We start from the raw sequence: 23221 nt of genomic DNA, 5'->3' as shown, positions 1-23221 counted from the left end.
CTACACTGCACTGCAAATTATAAAATGATTGCAGTGTGTCTTTCTATTAAGTAGTGCTAGCACTGTGAAGATTGTCACTGTGAAGCAATCAAAAAGAGGAAATGCCAAACTCTAAACCAGGACAACAAAAAAGTTTAGAGTTGGCTACAGAATTGGATAGAGAGATTGCTGGGAAAATGTGACGTGTGGGTCCTGATGGCCTCTGTCCCTGATTATTCAGTTATTATTTGATTTATGTGGTCTTGCCGCTGCCCTTGCTTTGACCCTCAAAACGGCTGTGTGGGAAGTTTGTGTCTCTCAGATAGAGTGAAGCACTGCTCTGTAAAGTGCTTGGAGCCGAAGTGAATGCAAAGAAACTGATAAATACAGAAAAGACTCTCTGAGCTCCAGATGCGCCCCAGAGAGGAACTATAAGAGAACAGCTCCCTGGAACTTGGCAGTGTAAGTGTTTCATTGTCTTTTGAATATGCCTTAGGATTGTCTAGTCTGACATAATACTATAGAGGTATTATGATTATGTCAAGGTTGTAATTTAATTTTCAAAATGCAGTGTTAATTATAATGGAATATGCAACTAAACAGTTAATTTTAATTTTTAAAACTTTACTTCCATGGTCTAAAATACCTGGTAGTATACAATATATATTAGTGTATGAGAAGGACTTTAAACTGTATGTAGTGGGAATAGAGCCTATTTTCTTTTTGCATGCACAAGTTGTTGGCACATACTGGGTTTTTACCTAGTATTGGAACTTACCTGCCCAGTTTATCTGAACCATTTGGATGGTTCAATACAATTTTAATGTTATTTGAGAACTTTATCTTGCAATTTAGCTAATGTTCTGAATTCTGAGAACTTTTAGTATTTTAAGAATGATATATTTGGTAGTTAAATTTGACATCTAAATATGGATATGTGCTTCTTGGGTCATAAGAAAATGAAATTAATATTTTGGGGGGGAAATCTGAATTGAATTTGTCTCCCATCCTTACTGACACCCCTATCTCACCCCCCCAGGATTACTTGGTCATCCTGTCCCCTATAACAAACATCTGAGCACTCATCTTTGCCCACTAAAGGTAGGGATCTGACTTTTAAGCTACCCCTTTATAATGGCATGGAGATGTTATTACTTTACAATTGCTGCAGGTCTCACCACAGATAATGATACATTTACAGGGGCAATTTGAAAAGTTGGCCCTCTAGGTAGGAATTCATTTACTCTGAAGTAACCTGTCATTCACTTGTTTCTGTATCAGAGTGAGTTAAACTGACCATAACAATTTCCTTTTTTAAATGGCCATTTTATTAAATAAGGTAGAAGGTAAACATATTCTAAAGAAATGTTAAAATTTTAAAACAAGAACAAACAGATATTTATTGACCAGGGTCAACTAGCAGAAAATAAGAGTTTTCTCTGATAAATAAGGATAGATGGTAGTGAAGTAATATATCCTTTAGATTCTGTTCTGTTAACAAAATAAAATGGGATTGCAAGATTCATTCATTGGATAATTAAGACAGAACTAGTTTTTTAAAATAAAGTATTTATGAAGATCTTTTTAACCAGTTTTAGGGATAGGATATCATTTGTAGGCCAAAAAGCCAAAAAGTATTTTTATTTTCATTTGTGCTTTGATTGTTACTTTTCTGTACAATATAGTGTATTTAATTTAATTATGCTGCCCAAGGGTCTAACTAGAGGCTGTTTTTCTCAAGTGCTGCGAAGTGGTAGTGCCTCCATCAATGAGGTGCCAACTATCAAAGAAGTTATGTGCAACCACAGCTGTTTTCGCTCCTCTACCCATTATGATTCTGCTAGTTTATTTGGACTAGATGTAGTTAGCACTGAGAGATATATAGTTGCCATACAGATTGTGGATGTCAGGCAGACTGAATCAGCATGCTTGTCACTAGTAAAAGCCGCCACCTGAAAGTACCATTAGATCATCAAATGGGTGCCCCAATATATTAAGTGTATTTATTTATTTATTAAATTTATTAGTCGCCCATCTGGCTGGCAATCCAGCCCTCTGGGTGACGTACAAAATTAAAACATATAGTTACATTAAAATATTAAAATCTTAGTGTAGAGCTATTGGAGACATTATTCAAAAGGTAACTGGAAAATGATTTACAAAATTCTGTTGTTACTGAAATGCATCTCAGAATGTATTATGGATGCCAGTGACTGACAGATTTGTTAAGAACTGGACTCTGATCATAAACACATTTACTTGGAAATAAGGCCTAGTAAGAGTTACCTCAAACATGGAAAAATAGTGCAATAGTATGCATATGCAGGTTGTGTTGTGTGATAATCACACACAAGTGTATTTTGAACTGAGTATATACACACTGGAAAAATCACAATTGGCAGCGCTCCCTACCACTGTAGATAAGAAGAGTGTGTGTGTGTGTGGGTGTGTGTTAGAGAGAGATTGCAAAACATGATGATAAATGCACAGGATTTATTCTATTTCCTAGAGATATTTCTTACATAAATGTAGTCTTGTTTGGAGTGGCTAGGGACGGGGGAGAAATCTGATTCATTCCACAATCAAAGGCAAATCTATCAAATTTGCACTTTCTGAAACTATATGAGAACCTAAACACATCCATTTTTGCAATCCACACTCATCTGAATCTTGCAGTGCAGTTCTCCAAACAATGCTTACAAATATGCATTTTATTAGGGGAAAGTGTGCTTAAAAATGAATATATTAGCTAAAATAACAGACAAAATGTATTGTATTTGGGGAAATTCCTTGCAAAAATGTGTAGTCAAAACTGCATGCAATAAAGTGTTTATTAAATGTTCATGCTAAAATGCTGATGAATTTCCATGAGGATTTTTTAAAAAACAGCAAATTGCTGCAGAAATGTAGAGAACCAGATTGAAGACTGAAAAAATTAGAAACTGAGAGAACTGAAATTACAGATCTTTCCATCCTTAAGACTGGATCAGGGAGTTCATTTCCAGCTAGGTGTCCTTGTGACTGCAATCTTAATTTGGCACTTTGTTTATCTTTCAGTGATCTTAAAGCTGCATTTTAAGCCACAATGGCACTTCCAGCAAAGCAGAACAAGGCTATAAAACTGCATCAAGCAATCATAATAAATTAATAAAACATTCAACTCTAAAACACAAACAAAAACAAAAAGCCTTCTTGCTTGATATTTCTGTTGTGGTTAGAAAAGAAGCAACATTAGCTTTATGCTTGTTAAACCACACTTTGATTTATGGTTCAATGTTTTGAGATTATGAAATATTTATCTGTAAAATTAAGAATTTGAATTATGGCTTGATCTCTCTCCTGATAGCAGCAAAAAGGAACCTAGAACTTAAGTATGCATTAATTAGTTAATATTGGCCCATCCCAATTTAGAGTTTCAGTATCCGGAGTTGAAGAAAGGTTAGGACAGGATGCAAATCAAGATTTAAATCTACTGCCCAAATCTGGTGGTTCTGCAACCTCATATTCTTTCCCAGGATATGAGTGCACTACAGAAATGTGAGAAGACTTTCAGTTTGAATTCCTAAAATTCTCCCTGGTCAAGAAATTTCCCTTTTGACACAACTGTCAAAATATTTACGATAGACGTTAATGCACTGTCAGTTCAAACATTCTGAAGTGCTCCCTGGAGGGTCTCCTGCAAGAGCTATGCTCTACATTGTGTAATAGAGCAAGCATTGCATTTTTGCCATTAATAATAGGCTAGCAGCTGAGCAGTGTCTTTGTTACAATTGATAAATAATTTCTCCAAAGAGATTCCACAGAGATTTTTGAGTGATATGTTCAGATGTTATGTTTGAATAATATTAACACTTTTATAGGATAAGTAGAAAGTTCATTTTACAACTTTTGCATGATGGAAATGAATTTGTTCCTTTGCTATTTCTCTGATACCAATTTTGTAACCTCCTTGGGACAGGAATATGTCCTTTTGCACTCTGTAAAACTCTGTGCTCAGTACTGTGGTAACAAAGGATTGCACATTGACAGCCCAAGTCCTATTCATGTTTACTCACATATAATTTCTACTGGCTTGGAAGGATTACGAAATAAGAAGGGGCAGCATAACATGGACTAATGCAGTTTGAACACCACTTCCAAAATCACAGCGATCTTCAGATAGCAATCACATCAACAGTTAATCCAGGACATAATATCTCATATTCCAGTTGTCTCTAATTCTTGATGTCTGTGCCTGGTAAATGATCACTACATGGTTTTGTCTCTATTTTGGTGATGCGGAGCAAACTCTGAGTGGAGGATGGATGCATCTTGACTATTGCACACACATGGGTATGAGCAGTAAGGCATCTATTATACAACCTGGCATTTTACATGCTGCAGATGTCAAGGTTCATTTTGAACTTTAAAATACAGAAATTTATTGTAGGGCAAATATGTTTTTCTAGTACAATGTTGCAACATGTACCCCAGTCTCCAATCAGTGATAGCTTACAAGGGTTTCAGCACTGGTTTGTCCATTGGAGCAGCACTGGTTTGCTCATTTTAGCCTTTTCTGCGGAATCCCATCTTACAACTATACAATCACAGGGGTTGTGAGGACCTCAAAAACCCATCTCGTCCAATCCCAAACTCATTAATATATTCTTGCTTTTAAACCTTGTGACTAAATCAAGGTGGCGTGTTAATTCTTTCACAAAATGCTACTGCACTGTTTCTCCTATATTTTTCATCTAGCAAGATACTAAACAAAAAGAAAAAACATCTTGTTGAATAAGTTATTCTGTGAGGAAGTACAACTGTATTTATTATGAGATTAAACATTGTACTGAATATTAAGGCTTTAAAAAAAAATAAACCATTATGGTCAGTTTATTAGAACTCTCTGAGAACCAGTATAGGCCACACTAATGTAAAGTGAAAACAGTGGATAATGGATGAAGAACCTTCAGTATTATGTAATAATGGTGAAGGGTGTGGTGATTTTTTCATCCGTGGAGAGCATGTAATGTACAAGTGTACAACAAAATGCTGCAGTCAGGAATGCTCTTGTTCAGTATTTCAAGCTGTAATCCTATATCCATTTACCCCGGAGTAAGCAGCATTGAATTCAATGGGACTTACTTCAGGATAAATATAGGATTGTCCTGGCACCAGCCATTCCCTCCTCCAGAGTACTCCATTCTATTTCCCCTCCTACTCTTTTCCATTTTCCCTTCCAGCAGTCATGCCTAGTCCTCACTCAGCTGTTTTTGTAGTCCCACTGTTGTGGGGTGGGGTAAGGTTCTTAAAGGGTTTTTTTTTGTGCTTTTGTACTAAATCTGATGGCACCTCCCTCTTATTTATGGGCAGTGTCATTTTAGTTATATATGCAATAGTATACTCCCATGAAAATTAGAAATAGAGGGAATTATATCTATTGTATATTTCCACACATTTAACATGCAGCTAACTCATGACATGGAATGCATGGATTGATTATCAGTTGGGACTCCACTAGAGCTGAACACACTGCACAAAAATGCCAGGCTAGACCCAGGTCTAGCTCATTCACTGATGTATTTTTAATTTAAATCAGAGAAAAGGAACCTTTGCCAGCCTAAGGACTGCATCTCATTTTGGGGAGCCTTGGAGAGGCTGCATCCCTGTGATCTACTGGGGAAGGGCGGGTATTAAATTTAGTCATCATCAACCAACAATGAGAAGGGTTGAAGGTAAATGTGAGTGAGGCCAAAGCCACCTCACTCTATTCCTTTCTCTAGCCCCCCCATTTCTGCTCTTTTTCCCCTTTCTCCTCTTTACTCTGCAGCTGCCTCCTCTCTTGGCTCCTCCCCCTGCAATTAGGCTTTAAAAAAATCACAGGCTGAACTGTGGATTTTTCAGTGGAAGTCTATAGCTGTAAAGCATTAAGTGTTCACTGCATTTCTGCGTTCAGAAAATACAATTTTAAATGTTGAAACTATTAATGATTTTCATGTTACATTTAGTCATACACAACTATTGTCTTATATATCATCTAATATAATCTGTACTGAAATAACATATGGCATGATACAGAATATGCCTAGCGTGTAGAATGCACTGTCTGGTTTGCATGCAGGAAAGGCAGTTGGGGAATTCTAAGCAGGAGAGGGAGGGAGGATTTGATGAGGGACTGAATTAGTCCCTTGGTATCTCTTTTATTTGGCTCACGAATTGGTTAATGGAAGGGTAGCAGTTCCCTTAAAACAATATTCAAAACTATACTTTAATTCAGAATCACATATGCATATAAAGTGCATATTTGCTTATGAAAAAATGTAGACTTTGTACATGCTCAGCTGATCTCATGGATAAAGGTTTCGTGATTCATCAAGGCACTTCTGTTTTGAACAAATATTTACAAACAGATAGCAAGTGGCAGCATTCCAGTCATACTATTCTGTTTCACCTTTTGATTACACTGGAACAGGGGATGGGATATCTGTGTGAGCAGCGTTTGTGAACATATCAGATGGATGGCTTTTTAGGAATCTGTAAATAAGTTTGCACATGTCATGAGGCACTTTTTCGGTCCTTCCAGCTCTTTTAATAAAATCAACATTTTAGGATGTTAGGGTATTACACCAGGTTCTACAAACCCCATTAAAACTCCAAGCCTGGAGCCAAATAATTGGTTGATTAGTGAAATTCAGACCCTCACTGATTTTGTTTTGGCTTTAGCTATATCCTTAGAATGCCCCGGACACAATGGTGACAGAATTTTGTAGCACTATAAAGACTAATATATGGGATAAGCTTTCATGGGCTAAACCTACTGTGTCAGGTACATAAAGTCTGCAGTAATAATGCTGCAATGACAGTAGAAATCAAAATGTGCAGAATACATTCATCAAGATCTAGACCCAAGGTGGCTAACCCCCACTTCAGGGGCCTGTTCTGGTCTGCCCAACACAATTACTTTTTCAAATAATAATAATAATAATAATAATAATAATAAAGTAGATACAATGCTGGGATAGGCAAAGACCAGTGACCTGAGGGGGATGCAAACCATCCCTTCCTGGTCATCAAATTGATCAAACGAAGAGGGGGCAAAAAAACCTCAGTTGATCTGTATGGATCAGCTGTGAAGGAGGGGCCATGTGCCTGTATGCATGCAAGAGTGCGGGATTGCCACACTCACTGCATGCAGCCCTTAGCGGGTTGGCCAAGGCTAACAGCGGCCTTTGGGCGAAAAACCACTAACAATTCAGATGAGAACCATTGGGGTGTTGGACTTGGACCAGGGAGAACCAGATGCAAATCACCCTTGGCTGGAAACTTAGTGGGCAACCTTGGGTCAGGCACAATCACTCAGCCTAATGTACCTCAGAGAACTCAATAAAATGGGGGCCAGGCCATCATGTTCTTCACTCCCCTGAGCAACTTGGAGGAAAGGTGGGATAAAGAATTTTATAACAGATCTGTCTTTTTAGTGCAACTTCTCTAAAAGATATATCTAAAAGTGGATATTGCATCCATCAGTCAGCATAGTAAATGAGGAGCCACAGTTTCCCAGGTTACATTGATCTGTGTATTTGAGCTACACTCTGCCTTTTTGCCTGATCATTCAAGCAATGCACACAAATGCACACCTTAAACCTTGCATAGAATTGGAATAACTCTATATTAGAAGGCTTACCTAGATGATGGCCACTTATACAATGTCAAAAAAGAGAAATGCATTACTAAAAAATAGAATAGATATGCATAAAATGTGCATGTGGCAACTTATATGCATGGATGCAAATTTAGAAAGGATTAGTGTAATTTATATAAAAATACATCTCACCATAGTGGGGAAGACTGTGACCAGGTGACCTATGGACCAGCTCACATTCCTGTCGTGCTAACTGTTGGTGGGTAACTTCAAGGTCCGTGCTATCCTGCATTATGATTCTTTATCTTCAAATGGGACAGCTGTTCAGACAGAGGACACCTTCAAGTAGAGGTGAGGACAGTTGTTCAAGTAGAGTGCTGTTCCCTGTAAAGTCGACACATGGCCATCCTACTTACTTGACACTATAAAAATATAGACCTAGTAGATCTTCACTGATTGCAAAAGAAAGAAAAAAGACTGAAGTAATTCCAGAACAACAACATTACTACTGGGAAAGAATGAACTTCTGACGCTTTCAGAATCCAGGCTAATAACTGGAATGGGAATTGAGAATATTTGAGGGACAATATTAATGGAAATGTAGATTCCCTCAAAAAGTAAGATTAGTAGAACAGTAGATTCAATACAATCAGATCCTTAGGAACTGTATTTGTACCAAAGCAACATGGAATTTTGTAACCCTAAAATGAGGATTCATTTTTATTTCTATTGCAATCTGCAGAGTCCTCCCATCAATCTTCCCTTTTCCTTCCATAAATTGTTTCAGGAAATTCTATTCATTTAACAACAACATCTTAGTTCTTAAAGTTAAAATAACTAGCAGCATTCCCTTTCTTCAGGCTTGATTTTCAAAAGCAAGGAACACCCAAAACCGAATGAAGCAGTGGGAGCTGGAGGACAGTATGGCAAATACCTTTGTGACAATACCAGATGGGTACTGCCTTAGTGAGCCAATCCAGTATTATGGTGAGTCAAGCAAAAGGCAATTATCCAGAAGTCTTTGTGTGTGTAAACAGGAATTTCTATTGCTGTTAAATATCTGGTTGATACATAAAGGACATTCAAAGGCTATCCAGTGTGCCATTTCAGTTTTGAGGGGATCAAATAATTTCCCCACGTGACATAACAATACACAAGAGTCAAAGACCTGCCCTGCTTGGATGGATGCATTCAAGTTTACTTAAGTGATGAATTTCATATTCAGCAGATATATTCAAACAATTTATTTTGAATACATTTGTGGCCGTTATATTTTATACTTTATAAAAATAAGATATATACCTGCTTCCACAAAATATATGTAGTCTGAAACAGAGTTTGGAAAAGTTACTTTTTTGAACTACAACTCCCATCAGCCCCAGCCAGCATGGCCACTGGATTGGGCTGATGGGAGTTGTAGTTCAAAAAAGTAACTTTTCCAAGCTCTGAAACTCCGGAGGACCAAGGTGGGGGCAGAGAGCAGAATGGAATTAGCACAACGTGCAATTATACTCATCTATCCCTAAATGGGATGCCTGAGATACAGCTGAACTCTGTTTTAAAGTGAAATAAAATGATATTTTTTTTAAAAAAAGTGCCATCTATTTGTTATGCATCCCTTCACTTTTAGAATGGTATTTCATAACCAGTTTTTAGAATGGTATTTCATAACCAGTTTAGCCTCTGATCATATGTCTCTAAATGCCAGAGCTGTGTGGTCACAGCAACTTGCAGAACTAATTCTTAAATTCCTTTTGAAAATCTACAGCTCAATCTTATACATATTAATTCAGAAGTAAGTTTTATTGGGGCTTACTTCTAAATAAGTATGCATAGGATTACAGTCTACAGTTGCAGTTCTAAATACGCTCACTAGAGTAGGCCACTTCCAGACTGCTGCTATTTTGTGGTGGGATTCAACAGCATACTGGGAAAGTCAGAGTACACAAATTAAAGTGGAATTGGCACTCTTGCACAACAACCCCCCCCTTTTAAAAACAACAACAACAGACTTTTGCAGTAAGGAAAGCACCAGTGAAATGCACTTGAAAGTGTGGGATAACAACACCTGGATGCAGTGTCATATAACCTCTCCACAAACAAATCAGAATGAATGCTTTAAAAAAAGCTGGTGGGGTATAATCTCCCTGCAAAAAAAATCATCAGCTGTTTATTGTCAGCAGAACTAACAGCATACTATACAGTGTCTTTCTAAAAACAATTCTAAGCTTTATTAAAATTAATCTAAAAGTCAGAGATGTCAAATGCTAAATTAATCTGTTTTCTATGTGATTTTTCAAAATAATCTAGATGCCTTGCCAGAACATATCAGTTATCCGCTGCAAGACCTTGACTTTCAGGCTGCTCCTTATTGTCAGTATTCGACAGTTCAGTTTCCTCCAGCATTACAGTCGCCATCTCCCCAAACTCAGTACAGCACATACAACTTGGATGCTCAATATAGTGATGGGCAATACATCATCAGCAATTGTGAACTCAGTAAGCCCACCTGCATGGGTGTCCATAATGATGCGGGAGGTTATCCTGGACAGAAAAGGCCCAGGCTTAGTCACTCTGCCTTGCGAATTAAGGGGCAGGAGGAACTCTGTGTGGTTTGTGGGGACAAGGCTTCAGGATATCATTACAATGCACTCACCTGTGAAGGCTGCAAAGGTAATGTGAAAATAATTTTGTTAATGAAATCAGGTGCTACAGTTTGAAAGGCTTGGGAATGTCCATTGGTTAAAATATTCATTTTTCAAAACTAGGGAGAAAAGTCTAATGCATAGGGCAGATACAGAGAACCTATGGTCCTGCACATATTAGACTCTATTCCTGGCATAGGGAGAAAAGATCTATTGTGGAAAGTCACTTCTGGGGTATGGGCTCTCAGTACTAGTTCAGTGGTAGAGCATCTGCTTTGCATGGAGAAGGGTCCAGATTTAATCTTCAGGTAGGACTGGAAAGCTATTGCTTGTTTTAATAGTGGTTTCATGTTGCATTTATCTTTGAGAATTTGTGAGGGAGGTTCTCACAACTTAAACTCAGAGCTGGCCCAAATCATTTTGCTGCCTGAGGCAACGTACGTTCTATGTACAGAAGCTGACCAAACTGGCAGTGAAATATTACTTCAACATAGGTGACAACTCAGCATCCTCTACTGCACCTGAGGGCAAAATATTGTTTTATGGGATGCACACAACTCTGTTCTCCAACTGAGCGCTCGGGAGGATGGCCAGGGTTGCAGCTATTACTGCATTTTCAGCATCTGCTGCCTGAGGCAACTGCCTCACTCTCCCTAATAGTAGGGCTGCCCTGGTTAAAATGAGGGTGGAGGGAGGAAATAAGTGTTTATCTGAAGTGTGTGTGAAAGAGAAAAACAGTGTAGGAGATGATAAACAAGTAAATATCTATTCATGGGAAGGTAGTTTATTTATATAAAAAATCTTGGATATAATCACCAGACTTCTATACATTGTTGAACAAAATATTTAAAGGCATGGCTACATCATTTGCTATTTTCTCCAGTGCATTAAAATGCAACTTTTCTGGCTTATTACAAAAATTGTATCAATACATTTTGTGGACAATCCTCAACATGGTCACAGTTCCCATAGGTGGTATGATCTCCAATGGGCTCAGCTGGAACAAGCGCATAGACATTATGAGAAATGAAAGGATCACCACTAGTGGATCCAGCCCACTTAGGTTCAAATCTCTGCTCAGTCATGAAACTCACTGGATGACCTAGGACCAGTTACTGCCCTACCTCACAAGAGTATTGTGTGGATAAATGAGAGGAGCCAGGTATATCACCCTGAGTTTCTTGGAGGAAGAGCAGGATAAAATGTATATATCATGACTTGCTCACATTTATGAAACTAAATAAATTTAAGCAACTTCATTTTCTATCTTATATCATGTTTGTATAAATACTCACCTGCCAGTTAATACAGGGCACACTGCTAATAAAGGGTGCATGGTGTTTCATTGTTCCATATGCCTACTGCTAGGATTTTTTCGACGAAGCATCACCAAAAACGCAATCTACAGATGCAAGAGTGGCGGCCACTGTGAAATGGATATGTATATGAGGAGGAAGTGTCAGGAGTGTCGCCTAAAGAAATGTAAAGCTGTGGGAATGCTGGCTGAATGTGAGTCCCCAAATTACCAATATTTTTTTCTGACATGCAAATCAGCTAAGAAATTTTCCTTTCCTGCCATATTTAAAGGCAACTAAATGGTAATCCTCGTAAGGAAAGTTTTTCATTTTTCCTAGTCTTCAGAATTTGTGTGGTATTTATTTCCATCAGTATTTGGACATGAGTTTCTGCCAGATGACTATAACTTGATCTCATGGTGTAAAGGTATAGATAACAACTTTGCTGAAGCTAACCAGGTCTGGGTGTTTGCAGGAATGGGTCCAGGTTTGAGCGGGACCTCCACAAAGTGCTCTCTGCCTCTGGTGGCCCCCCCTTCTATGTGCGTAAACCTTAACAGGCTTATTTGGCAACAGCCACAATTTCAATTCCCCACACTGCTCCTGAGCCAAACTACATTGGGGGCTTAGTGAGAAATTAAAAAGGTGACTTCCAGACCTAGTATTCTGGTACTGATTGGTATGCCAGGGGGTGGGTGGGGCAGATAAATTAAAAGAGGCCCAGTGCTGAAATCAGCAGTGGACCTATGTAGGATCACACAGAAGTGGGTCGCTGGGACGGGCTGAGTGGCTATGCTAGCGTCGTGGCAGGTGGATCACTGTTGCTTACTGGGAGAGGGATGAGGTGATGGGCACAGTGTAAATGCCCCGCTGGAGCCAATCCAGTGCTCCTGTGATATGTGTACACTGCACTTACCTCCCTGCCGCTCCCAGTAAGCAACAGTGACCCACTTGCTGGGAAGCTATCATAGCAGCTCTGCCCCAGCCAGTATATTACTGAACTATGACTTAAAAATCAGGGTACTTTAAACTATTTAAGAGTATATGTTCAGATTATTAATAAAGACTACTGGCAAGATATATGTTATTTTTACCAGATTAGAGAAGTGGATTCAGAGAAGGTCCACAACACAGTAATAGAGCATATGCAAAGCATGCAAATGGTCCTAGGTAGAATCCCTGGCATCTCAGGTAGAGCTGAAAAAGACTCATGTCTAAAACCCTGGAGGGTTTGGTATAAAGCAGCTTCCTATGCTCCTATCATATGTGGGAAGATGGTTTCCCTGTCATTAATAATTTAATAACGAATTTAGGTTGGAATCCTAATCTTACTAACCTGAAAGTAAGCTCCATTGAATTCAGTCACACTTACTTCTGAGTAGACACGGTTTGGATTACACTGTTAGGTTGTCTGCAAGGGAACATGCTTGAATAAAAATACCTTTCTGGAACCTGCCTAAGTGTTTTTCTCCCTTTGGTGTACATTTCTTACAGGTCTATTAACAGAAGTCCAGTGTAAGTCAAAGCGACTCAGAAAGAAGAGTAGCTTCCTTTGTGGCATCAAAATGGAAGATGAAGGAGTGGACAGCAAGCATGTGTCCTCTACAACAAAACCTTTAAAAGTAGGGTCATATTTCATATTTTAATTAATTGTTTAATTTTAATTTTGGATTGCCTTATAGACATGCACATCTTTCTTTTAAAGGTCCAAGAGAAAATGGAACTTACACCTGGGGAACGTCAGCTCATTGACCATATTTTGGCTGCCCATCAAAAATGCACAATTCCCCTGGAGGAAGCAAAGAAGTTTGTACGTGTTCATAAACAGCAAGATAGCAAATGTTATCAAGGTATTTTTGATGGATGTGTATCCTAACTTTCTAATGATTTATCTTGCTAATAAACATTTTAATTAGTTGCAGGAAACTGCCAACCCTGAAGAGAACTTTCTACGTCTTTCAGAAACAGCTATGATTCATGTGCAAGTACTAGTGGATTTTACAAGACGACTTCCAGGTAATGTATTCCACTAGGAATTTTCCTGGGTTGTTTCCACATTATGTGTATAGCATGGATTTCCCATGCTTGTTCACTCACATTTTATGGGGGAGCACATGACATCGTCATCCATTTGTAATCCTCCTGTGTTTTCTAAGTGGTTCTTCCATCTTTTTTATTACCACAGAAACTCTAACTTTTGTTTTTAAATGGAAGGGTAGTGAAATGTTCACAGATGTAGATGGCTCAATGCATGGGTCACCAAAATGACACTCATGGATGCCAGTATCTCCACCAGTACCTCCTATAGCATCTGTGAAAGGTCTCGATATATATCCCCTCAAAAATCCACAATGCATGAGAGATTGTTTGGTGTTCCTGCTCAGTTCCTTTCTGTACTTGTCTGGCCTCTCCTCCATTAAACATGCTCCCTCAGAAACATTTCACTGGATGCCAGGATTGGACACTCTCTCACACATCTGTTCTGAACAGAGAGAGGTGCAAAGAACTTTCCTCTATGAGCTAGAGCTGTTGTGGGAACTTATGGCTGATGTAGATGCCTTTTTCCATTTATGGGGAGGGGGAGATGCCTGCAACTTTTTGTGGCCGTCTTTTTCTGTTTTTTAGACATGGCAGCTGATTTGTGTCCTGCCATGCCTCACAACCCTCTCCAACAGCAATTTTGTGACTCAGGCCAAAAGTGCTTTCTCAAAATTCTAAAAGTTTGATGTCCCCTGCATTAGTGCAACTTTTTCTGTCTTTTAAAAGAAACATTGGTTTGATACGGGAAGTGATATACTAGCGAACCTACAACAGCTCAGCATACATTCACTGTAATCTTTGCACTGGGCACCATTTTATAACCCACTGATTTTTTAAAAAAATATTTGAATTAATGCTAATCTGCTTCTCCATGTACCTATGTCCTCACTGTGGGAGCCTGTGTGGATCCAGAATTGGCCTGCACAGTCACTGTTAAAGACCTTATCTTGGAAGACAATCTTACTCGGCCATGAGTGATCACCAATGAATGCATTTATATTTTTAAAAAACTATTACACTGTTAGCAAAGTACTGCTTAACTGAAAAATATTATAAGCCTAATTTAAAGAAAAATACTTTTCTAGTCACTGCCATTTTAGCAACCTATTTTTCTTCCAAATTAAACATTTCCAGTAGTTTTTTAAAATATTGACATACTGGTGAAATGAAAATAGCACTATAATACTATTTTTATTTATTTACTTTTAAACAACAATTTCAATCACTGCCATTTTTAACAAAGCTTTCCCTCCCTAATTAAACACTTCATTTACTCTTCCAATTCAAAAGCAAAAATTAAATACTTTGTTTTATGACATTTCATGGATAGCAATGGGAAATCATACTTTAATAAATATGCACTTAGCACTAAATAAATAACTGATTTTTTAAACAAAATTAACATTCAGATTCTCCACCCACCCACCTGCCCAAATGGCACCTGAGGTGAATTAGACCTTCTGCCTCTCCATCCACAGTAGCTATGCCATGCCACTTGGAACTCAAGAGGGATGAGGCAACTGTACCATATCCTAAACCTCTCCACAACCACCACTGGGGGATTAGGACTGCAGCCTTAGACAAAAGATGGATTTTAAAAGATCAGAAGAAGATTTTACAATGTTGTAAGAATTTAGAGAAATGGAGCATTAGAGAAAAGTAATATGATAGATAGGTAGTACGGTTGTAGTTTGATTATAAATAGGAACATTTTTAGTAGTATATATTATATGAATATCTGGAAGCGTATTTTTTAAAGAAGCACAAGAATCAACAATAGCATGGAATGAACCACAATCTTGCCAGTATCTTATAGTGGAAAAGCAATGGTAGCAGCTACAAGTCTGGAAACAGCATTTGGTTTGGGGTTTTGTTTTTTTGCTTACGGTCATTTTCTTTCCTCCTCCCACGTCAGTTTCTGAGGATATAGAATTCATCTAAGTATTAGGATGATTGGAGAAGTACAAGAATGAAGATCATCCACAAGGAGTTAAACCTAGAGATCTATTGTAACTTTATAGTACAAGTCGCAATTAGAAGTCTCTTGGCCAATTCCAGTCCCCTGAAAAATGTCAACTGACCTGCAGTTGCCAGCCTAGAGTCAAAATATGTGTGCAAAAAGTGACACTGGTGGTAACTGAGTTTGCTGGCAAATCATCCTGTTTAATGGATGATGAATGCACTGGTCCATCACACTTTCCTTGCTTTTGAAATTGGCTTTCTCTCCCACCCCAGATGCTGGTTGTTCAGAGCTTTGTGGAATTATGGTTCTTCATTTGAAGGATCAACCCATAATCTATTATAGCTACGCTACCAGAGAAAACTGGAGGAAATTTACCAACCTCTTGCTCCCTTGTTACAGTGGTGGGAACCTACAGTCTGCTAATTTTGTAGCTTGGACTTGGGATATTACTTCATTTGCAGGATTTGAGAATTGTTGAGATCTTGGCTCCTGGATGTTCTAGGCCAGCCTTTCCCAACTAGTGGGCTACCAGATGTTGTTGGACCACAACTCCCATCAGCCTCAGCCAGCATTGCCAATGGTCAGGAAAGACGAGAATTGTGGTCCAACATCTGGTGGCCCACTAGTTGGGAAACACTGTTCTAGGCAGAGCTTGGAAAAGTTACTTTTTTGAACTACAACTCCCATCAGCCCAATCCAGTGGCCATGCTGGCTGGGGCTGATGGGAGTTGTACTTTAAAAAAGTAACTTTTCCAAGCTCTGGTTCTAGGGAGTAGTCTGAGATGACATTAGTAAGATACTATTTTCAAATAGCAAGATGTCTGATGTTTGATTCCTATATCTGTGAGATGTATGTATGTGGGTGAAAGGAGTAAAGATAATGCCCTAGAATTATGATGGATGGGAACAGCATTATGTCCAAGAGACATAAAGGTCTGGCATGCTAATGAAGATATATGTCCACCATCAGAAATTGACATAATTTACATTACCTACTCATTTCTCTATAGGGTTTGAAAGTTTAGCCAATGATGATCAGATTGCATTGCTGAAAGGGTCCACAATTGAAGCAATATTTTTACGTTCTGCCCAGATATACAATGAACAAGGGATTGAATGTCAGACATCATTCAGTGAAAGTAAGTTCTAATGTTAACACTTTTGTGAATTTAATGAATTCATGAGTATACATGCTTGCCATAATCACTTCACTTTAGATGAAGTGGGTATTGCTTACTATAAGACCTTTTACAAATATGACATTTTCTTGGGAAAATGCTTTTTTCTTCTCATTTTGTCAAATGACACAAATCACATCAAATGATACAAATGTAAAAATATGACAAAAACAAGGTATCTTTAAAAGGAAAATTCTGTTCTTATGAACTTTAATTTCCCTTACTTTAGGTCATGTAAAATTTTCTGACCATGCTATATGTGGTCAAGATAAAAATACATACTCTATAGAAATGTCTCATACTGAAGAAAGTCCAACATCAACTACTACAACAGGTAACTGAGCCTTCCCACATATACTTCTAGTAAATTTTTAAATAATTGCTTATTGGTTTATTGATTTTGTAATAGTGTGTTACTTGTTTCTGAGATACTTCTGGTTTTCAACCACAACATACCTTCTGATGCTTCCAGTATTAGACTCTTTTGGATTTCTTGAATGCCCTAGATACAATCCTCTCCACCCTCTTTTCTTTCTTTCTGGTGCCTGCTCACTTTGGTTAAGTAGATTCTTTCTATGTTGTACCCTTTTTTCTCATGTGGCTCACACATCAATTTTACAGTATGTTTCATGATCTATTTCTTTCTTTTTGCAGTCTTGTCACATTATCACACTAGTCAATAATTGAGACACATGTTCACTGGTTTTGATTTTATTGAAACATGGATTTCTGTCTCAGACAGTTATCAGCTATATTTTCTCCTTCTTCCCATTTTACTGGGTGCCCTGGCAGCGTAAGCTTTCCTTTGTTCTTTCTAGTCTTACTCGTTTCTTTCTCTTTTGTGTTTCAATCTATTTGTCTTTTATTCCATTCATTTATTATTTCTTTATAAAAATATTTGTATACTGCTATTTCATTAAAAACATCAAAGCAGCTTACAATTTGTTTAAAACAATGACCATAGAATAAAAAACATTAAAAATATAATAAAACAAAGGTCAGTTGTTGTGAAAAAAGCATGTCCTTAATTCTTAAGCCTGGCAGAACAGAAAGGTTTTCAGCAGGCGCTTAAAAGTTAAAACAGAAGGGCCTGCTGAAACTGTTGGCACAGCATTCCAGAGAACTGGGCCAATGACACTGAAGGCTTGATTTCATGTCAATGTTAAATGAGCCTCACCAACTTAATTGTGTCTTGCTGTTATATACAGTGCTCTTGGTCCTCTCTTTTTCTTAAGATCTTCATTCTTTCATTCTTTTTTTATAATTTAATAATCTGGATCAACTCTGCAACCTGCTCAGCTGAACTTGCCTTGGACCTAGATGATACCTCTTCTTTTGTACCACCTATTTTCTTCTCTTAAACTTCCTTCTGCCACCAATATATATACTCTGTTCCATTCCTTACTATGATCATGTTAGTTCTCCCTTCTGTTCTCATGGCTCCCTTTCTTCTCATATTCTGTTTAGACTTTTTCCATTGACTTTTAGATGATTTATATTTATTAGTCGCTTTTCTTGCAAAGCAACTTACAACAAGAATATTAAAACCATTTACAACAAATAAACAAATAAAACAACAAATACAATCTTAAAAATGATCCAAAATACAAAAAATAAAAATAAAGATCTGTTAATCCTCATTATGGCATAATACACAACAATAATCTTCAACATGTTATTTTTTATGGAATCATCTTTTAAAACTATAGTATAGCATTCCACTGCTGATTAAAACAAGAGAACTGAAGTAACCCTTAACACGAAACCATGTAGACATAATATTTTAAAAAATAGATGTATCAAGTGTGTATACCTGGCTTCCTCCTGGCTTTGCACATACTAGTGAACTGAATGCTAGTTCAGTTGCCATCCTTGCCCCTTCATCTATGTTTCAGAAAGTCCCTTGCCTTAAAACAAACAAAAAAACCACTCTCAATCACCAAATATACACTTCAGGATGGGGCAATTATGTGAAAAGAGGGTACTCAAAACTGCAAACCCCAGTGACTGTTCTTGACTGGGGTTTGTTTTCTACCCCGTGCCAGCTCCTCCCCTGCTTCCAAAGCCTTCATTCTCTTGCTCCCTCTTCTTACCTTTCTCTATCCGTGTCCCTTCATACCCTCTTTGCTTCTCAAAGTAGCTTTGTATTCCAAAACCCACAAATCATATTCTTCATTTCCTGACTCCATCCCATAGCATTGGAACTTTTTACTTCCTCACACCTGTGTGACTTCTTCCACTGATATATTTAAATGCCTGATAAAATTTAATTCTGCATTCTAGTATTTTCTTGCACATTAAATTTTTTTCTCCACTACCCTTCCCCTGAGTAATTTGCATTGCTTTGCTTAAGGTCAGGACTTCCTTTATTTTGTGTTTTGCCTAGATATCATTTGAAATCTTCTGTTTTTGTAGGTATCACTGAGGAGTTTATCACTGCACTATTTTATTTCTACAGAAGTATGGGAGAACTTAATGTGACAGAGACTGAGTATGCGCTACTTGTTGCAACTACTGTTTTTTTTTCAGGTATATTTAGCACCATGTACAGTGTTAATACTTTCAAATAAAGTTGTATCAAAGTAAATGAGAAACATATGATGATATTGTTTAGACATCTATAAATTGCTTTCAATTTTTAACTGCATTGCTTGGAACAGTGTAATTGTTACTTATTTTTCTGTTCAAACATTTGAAATAAAATACTAAACTTTATGTACTCTTCTGGAATTAATATTTACCGCAAGCAAAGAGGATTATTCATGAATAAAACAGAATGCTGCTCATGGGTATGACAGGTATCTGGAAAATCTGTACCCAGCAGCAAAATTATATTTTTTTCTGATCAAACATGTTTTACATTTTACTAAGACTGCAATCCTATATGCACTTACCTGGAAGTAATCTCCATTGAACTCAACAGGCCTTATTTTGAGCAGACGTGGATAAGATGCCACAGGAAGATAATAGCTTTTTTGGGGAGGGGGGTACTTCTATCTTTTTTTTTTTTTTTTACTAACATCCATAAGTAATAGAAACATATTTGACTTTGTATGATGACATACTATAAACAATGGGGGGGAGGAAATTCTGCCATGAAAAATATAGTTTACAGTGTAATCCTATAAATGTCAACTCAGAGGTAAGTTCTATTAATCAAAATTTATTTATTTATTTATATTTACTACATTTATATTTCACTATCCCTCCTAAAGGGGTTCAGGGAGGCAAACAAGTGCTAAAACTATAAAAATATCTTTAGAACATCTTTTTAAAAAATCATTTAAAGAATATTTTTTTAAAAAAACCTTAAAACAATTCCAATACAGACACAGACTTAAAAGGTCTCTACTTAAAAGGCTTGTAGGAAGAGGAAGTTCTTCAATAGGCACCAAAAAGACAACAGAGACAGCACCTGTCTGATATTTAAGGAGAGGGGATTTCAAAGGGTAAAAGGTAAAGGTGTCCCCGCACTTATACTGCGAGTCGTTTCCAACTCTTAGGGTGATGTCTTGCAACGTTTACAAGGCAGACTGTATATATGGGGTGGAATTTCCAGTTCCTTCCCTGGCCTTTCTTTACCCCCCAGCGTATGCCGGGTACTCATTTTACCGACCACGGATGGATGGAAGGCTGAGTGGACCTCGACCCCTTTTACTAAAGGCTGATTCCTATATGGTGCGGAATGAACCTCCTGATGGTATCTGCAGAAGGTCCTCACCTGTAAGAGCGCAGTGATCAAATGGGTATATAAGGGATGAGACAATATTTCAGGTATTCTGGCATTACACACCAAAAATAGCACCTTGAACTTAGGCTGGTAGCCCTGGGCAAATGGGTAAAAAATTGCAGCTACAATTTTAATTCAATTTTTATTCTAGAGTAAAATCTTCTCATGTTTTATAGCATATTATTTACCTTTGAGTAAGCTCTATTAATCTCAATTGAACTTACTTCTGAGTAGATTGCTATTGGGTTAAATCCAACATAGTACAAGCGAACTACCACCTGTCCAATGGAGTTTCTCCTACCTTTCCTTTCACCTGCAGCCCTGTGTGCCCCCAAATCTTCTTTAGAAGGGGAGAAGAAAGTCTTGTTGTACAAGCAGAATTCTGTTCCATTGATGGATGGCCAGACTTGGATATCGCTGACTGAAATTAATGGAATTACTTTCTGGTAAACGGATATAGAATTGCAGCTTTTCCTAGAAATAAGCACTACTGAACTCAGTGGGACTTACTTCTGAGTAGGCAGACATAGATAGGATTGTGAGGTCAGTTCCTGAGCATTTGTAATGCCAAAAATGCATTTTTACAAAAATATTTTCAATAAGTGGAAGCTCATGGGGGTCATATATATTGTAACACTAGATAATTTTAAGGTATTATGATCACCTTGGGGGAAAATAGATTTAAGAGTTTTTCATAATATCACGGAATTTTACTGTTACTGTTTTTCAGATCGTCCACTCCTAAAAAACAAACAACATGTGGAAAAACTCCAGGAACCCTTTTTAGGAATTCTGTATAAGTATTCAAAGATTTATCACCCTGAAGAACCTCAACATTTTGCCCGTCTGATAGGGCGACTCACTGAACTCAGAACCCTCAATCACAACCACTCAGAAGTGCTAATAACCTGGAGAACAAGAGATCCTAAGCTGACCTCTTTATTTTGTGAAATCTGGGATCTGCATTAAACAATTTGCCAATTACTTAAGTTGTTACACAGGTCTGTTTTTCTTCTTAAAACATGATCTTTCTAAATTCTTGTGCTTGTATTAAAAAATATATCATATATGTTAAATGGCTATAGGTTCCTTTTTAAAAAAAATACTGTGCTGTGCTGATTATTAAAAATATCAATTTGTGTTATAAACATACACATACACCTTTTGCAGCTGAAAAGATATGGGAACATGCAAAAGCTATTTTACATATTTTACTGGGACCTGGGAGCAGGGCTTGAATCCCTGCTAGGTCTTGAATCTCACTGGGCTAAGCACTGCCTCTCAGCCTAACCTACCTCACAGGGTTGTTGTGAGGACAAAATCGGGAAGAGAACCATGCTTGTATGCCATCTTGAGCTCTTTAGGGGTAAGGTGGGATATAAATGTAATTAATAATAAATAATAATAATATGATTATTGCCATACCTGAAAAGGTATATGGAAGACGGGTTTAAAACAGTATGGATCTGGATCCAGTCAGTTCTTTACATGTGCTGTTAGACACATTTAGACTAAGCACATCTTTCTTTGGCCAGGAAGATTGTCAATGAAGGGTTGGCAGCAGAAAACTCCTGCATGTACAGCAATACACATGGAAGTGTGGAAAACTGAGCTGGATTGGACCCGCAAGCCTATTTGCAGAATTATGTGTGCTCTGATGGTCCATAAGAAACATATACAGGTTTAGATGGACTCTGCAACTACGACTGCATGATTTATCTCAGTCCCTTGACATATATCCTGGTCTATTAAAGTGCTTCTACTGTAAACATATGCATGTCTCCACGTGGTATCATCCACATTGTACCATACCCTTTGTGTTTACCAAAGCTATGTATTAATAAGCAATTTAATGTTAGCTTTTGCTAACATTATTTCATTTCAATGTAATCACAATTAGAGAACAAAAGAATGAAATGATGGGTTACATAATTAATTTCTATATCATACCATTTAAAAAGAGGAGCCATTACATAAGATTTGTTCAGAATATAGCTAGTAACCCAGAAACTGATTATAGTTAACTCATTAGCTTACTATAATAAATCTGAGGGTTACCACTATATGGTCCTTTCTAGTGAAAGTTGATACAATTATTTTCTCTCAGCATAGTCTTTTAAAATAGATTAACTTTTTCATTTTAGTCACAGACCAAATTTTTAATACTTTGGTGCTTTTATTTACTTGCCAGTTCTAATTGAGCTACAGCTAAAATATCCAGTATTAGTTCTAGATGTCAGTCGTTGATTAAACTTTTCAGTAACAACAGAATTCACTGGCAACACTGTTATTATTTTATTAGGTTTTCCCCCTCCAAAACAAGCAACTGTAATTTAGTTTTGGTGAATGTCCAATTATACCTAAAACAAATATTCAGGGAAACACCATGCATGCGTGCATTCTTTGTTGTTTATTTATTTATTACATTTATACCCTGCCTTTCTTTCACCATGGAACCCAATGCGGCATACATGTGGTTACCAGGCAGTCTCCCATCTAGGCAACGACCAGACCGAGACCTGCTTAGCTTCAGTAAAGTGATGGCCTCACGTGCCTTCAGACCAACTTATATGCACTGCTTCCAACATGCCACAAGACATGGTTCAACTTTATCAAATGTTTTTGTAGATATCTCTTCACAGCTCCAGTCCCGTTGCTAAATATAAATTGCTGCTCATCCATAATGAACCAGTTTTGCTTTAGTCATCTTGAAGTTGAAATGAGTTGCAAATGTGACAAACATTTCAAATAGATTTCAACTGGTTTATTT

The 23221-nt window shown here is 37.5% G+C and overlaps 1 protein-coding gene across 6 annotated transcripts; it reads left to right on the top strand.

Annotated features, from left to right (window-relative positions):
- Positions 1–249: 249 nt before the first annotated feature.
- Positions 250–21527, top strand: LOC133387340 (bile acid receptor-like). 6 transcript variants are annotated; one of them, XM_061631913.1, is made up of 13 exons: positions 250–441; positions 1019–1080; positions 7798–7951; positions 8461–8587; positions 9911–10273; positions 11614–11754; positions 13035–13162; positions 13246–13350; positions 13463–13556; positions 16554–16682; positions 16951–17055; positions 19137–19250; positions 21182–21527. In XM_061631913.1, the coding sequence occupies exons 4-13, from the start codon at positions 8497–8499 to the stop codon at positions 21418–21420; spliced, it is 1509 nt and encodes a 502-aa protein (XP_061487897.1). In that variant the 5' UTR covers positions 250–441; positions 1019–1080; positions 7798–7951; positions 8461–8496; the 3' UTR covers positions 21421–21527. The 6 variants fall into 6 exon arrangements, with proteins under 6 accessions (XP_061487897.1, XP_061487898.1, XP_061487895.1 ...); XM_061631910.1 differs by having other exon boundaries at positions 253–441; positions 13457–13556; XM_061631915.1 differs by having other exon boundaries at positions 254–441; positions 13457–13556; positions 19180–19250; positions 21182–21265.
- The last annotated feature ends 1694 nt before the right edge of the window (positions 21528–23221 follow it).

The sequence above is a fragment of the Rhineura floridana genome, chromosome 6 (genome assembly GCF_030035675.1).
Source record: "Rhineura floridana isolate rRhiFlo1 chromosome 6, rRhiFlo1.hap2, whole genome shotgun sequence".
Classification (NCBI taxonomy): domain Eukaryota; kingdom Metazoa; phylum Chordata; class Lepidosauria; order Squamata; family Rhineuridae; genus Rhineura; species Rhineura floridana.
The sequence above is the reverse complement of the archived record's forward strand: the minus strand, read 5'-3'. Positions and strand labels throughout refer to the sequence as shown.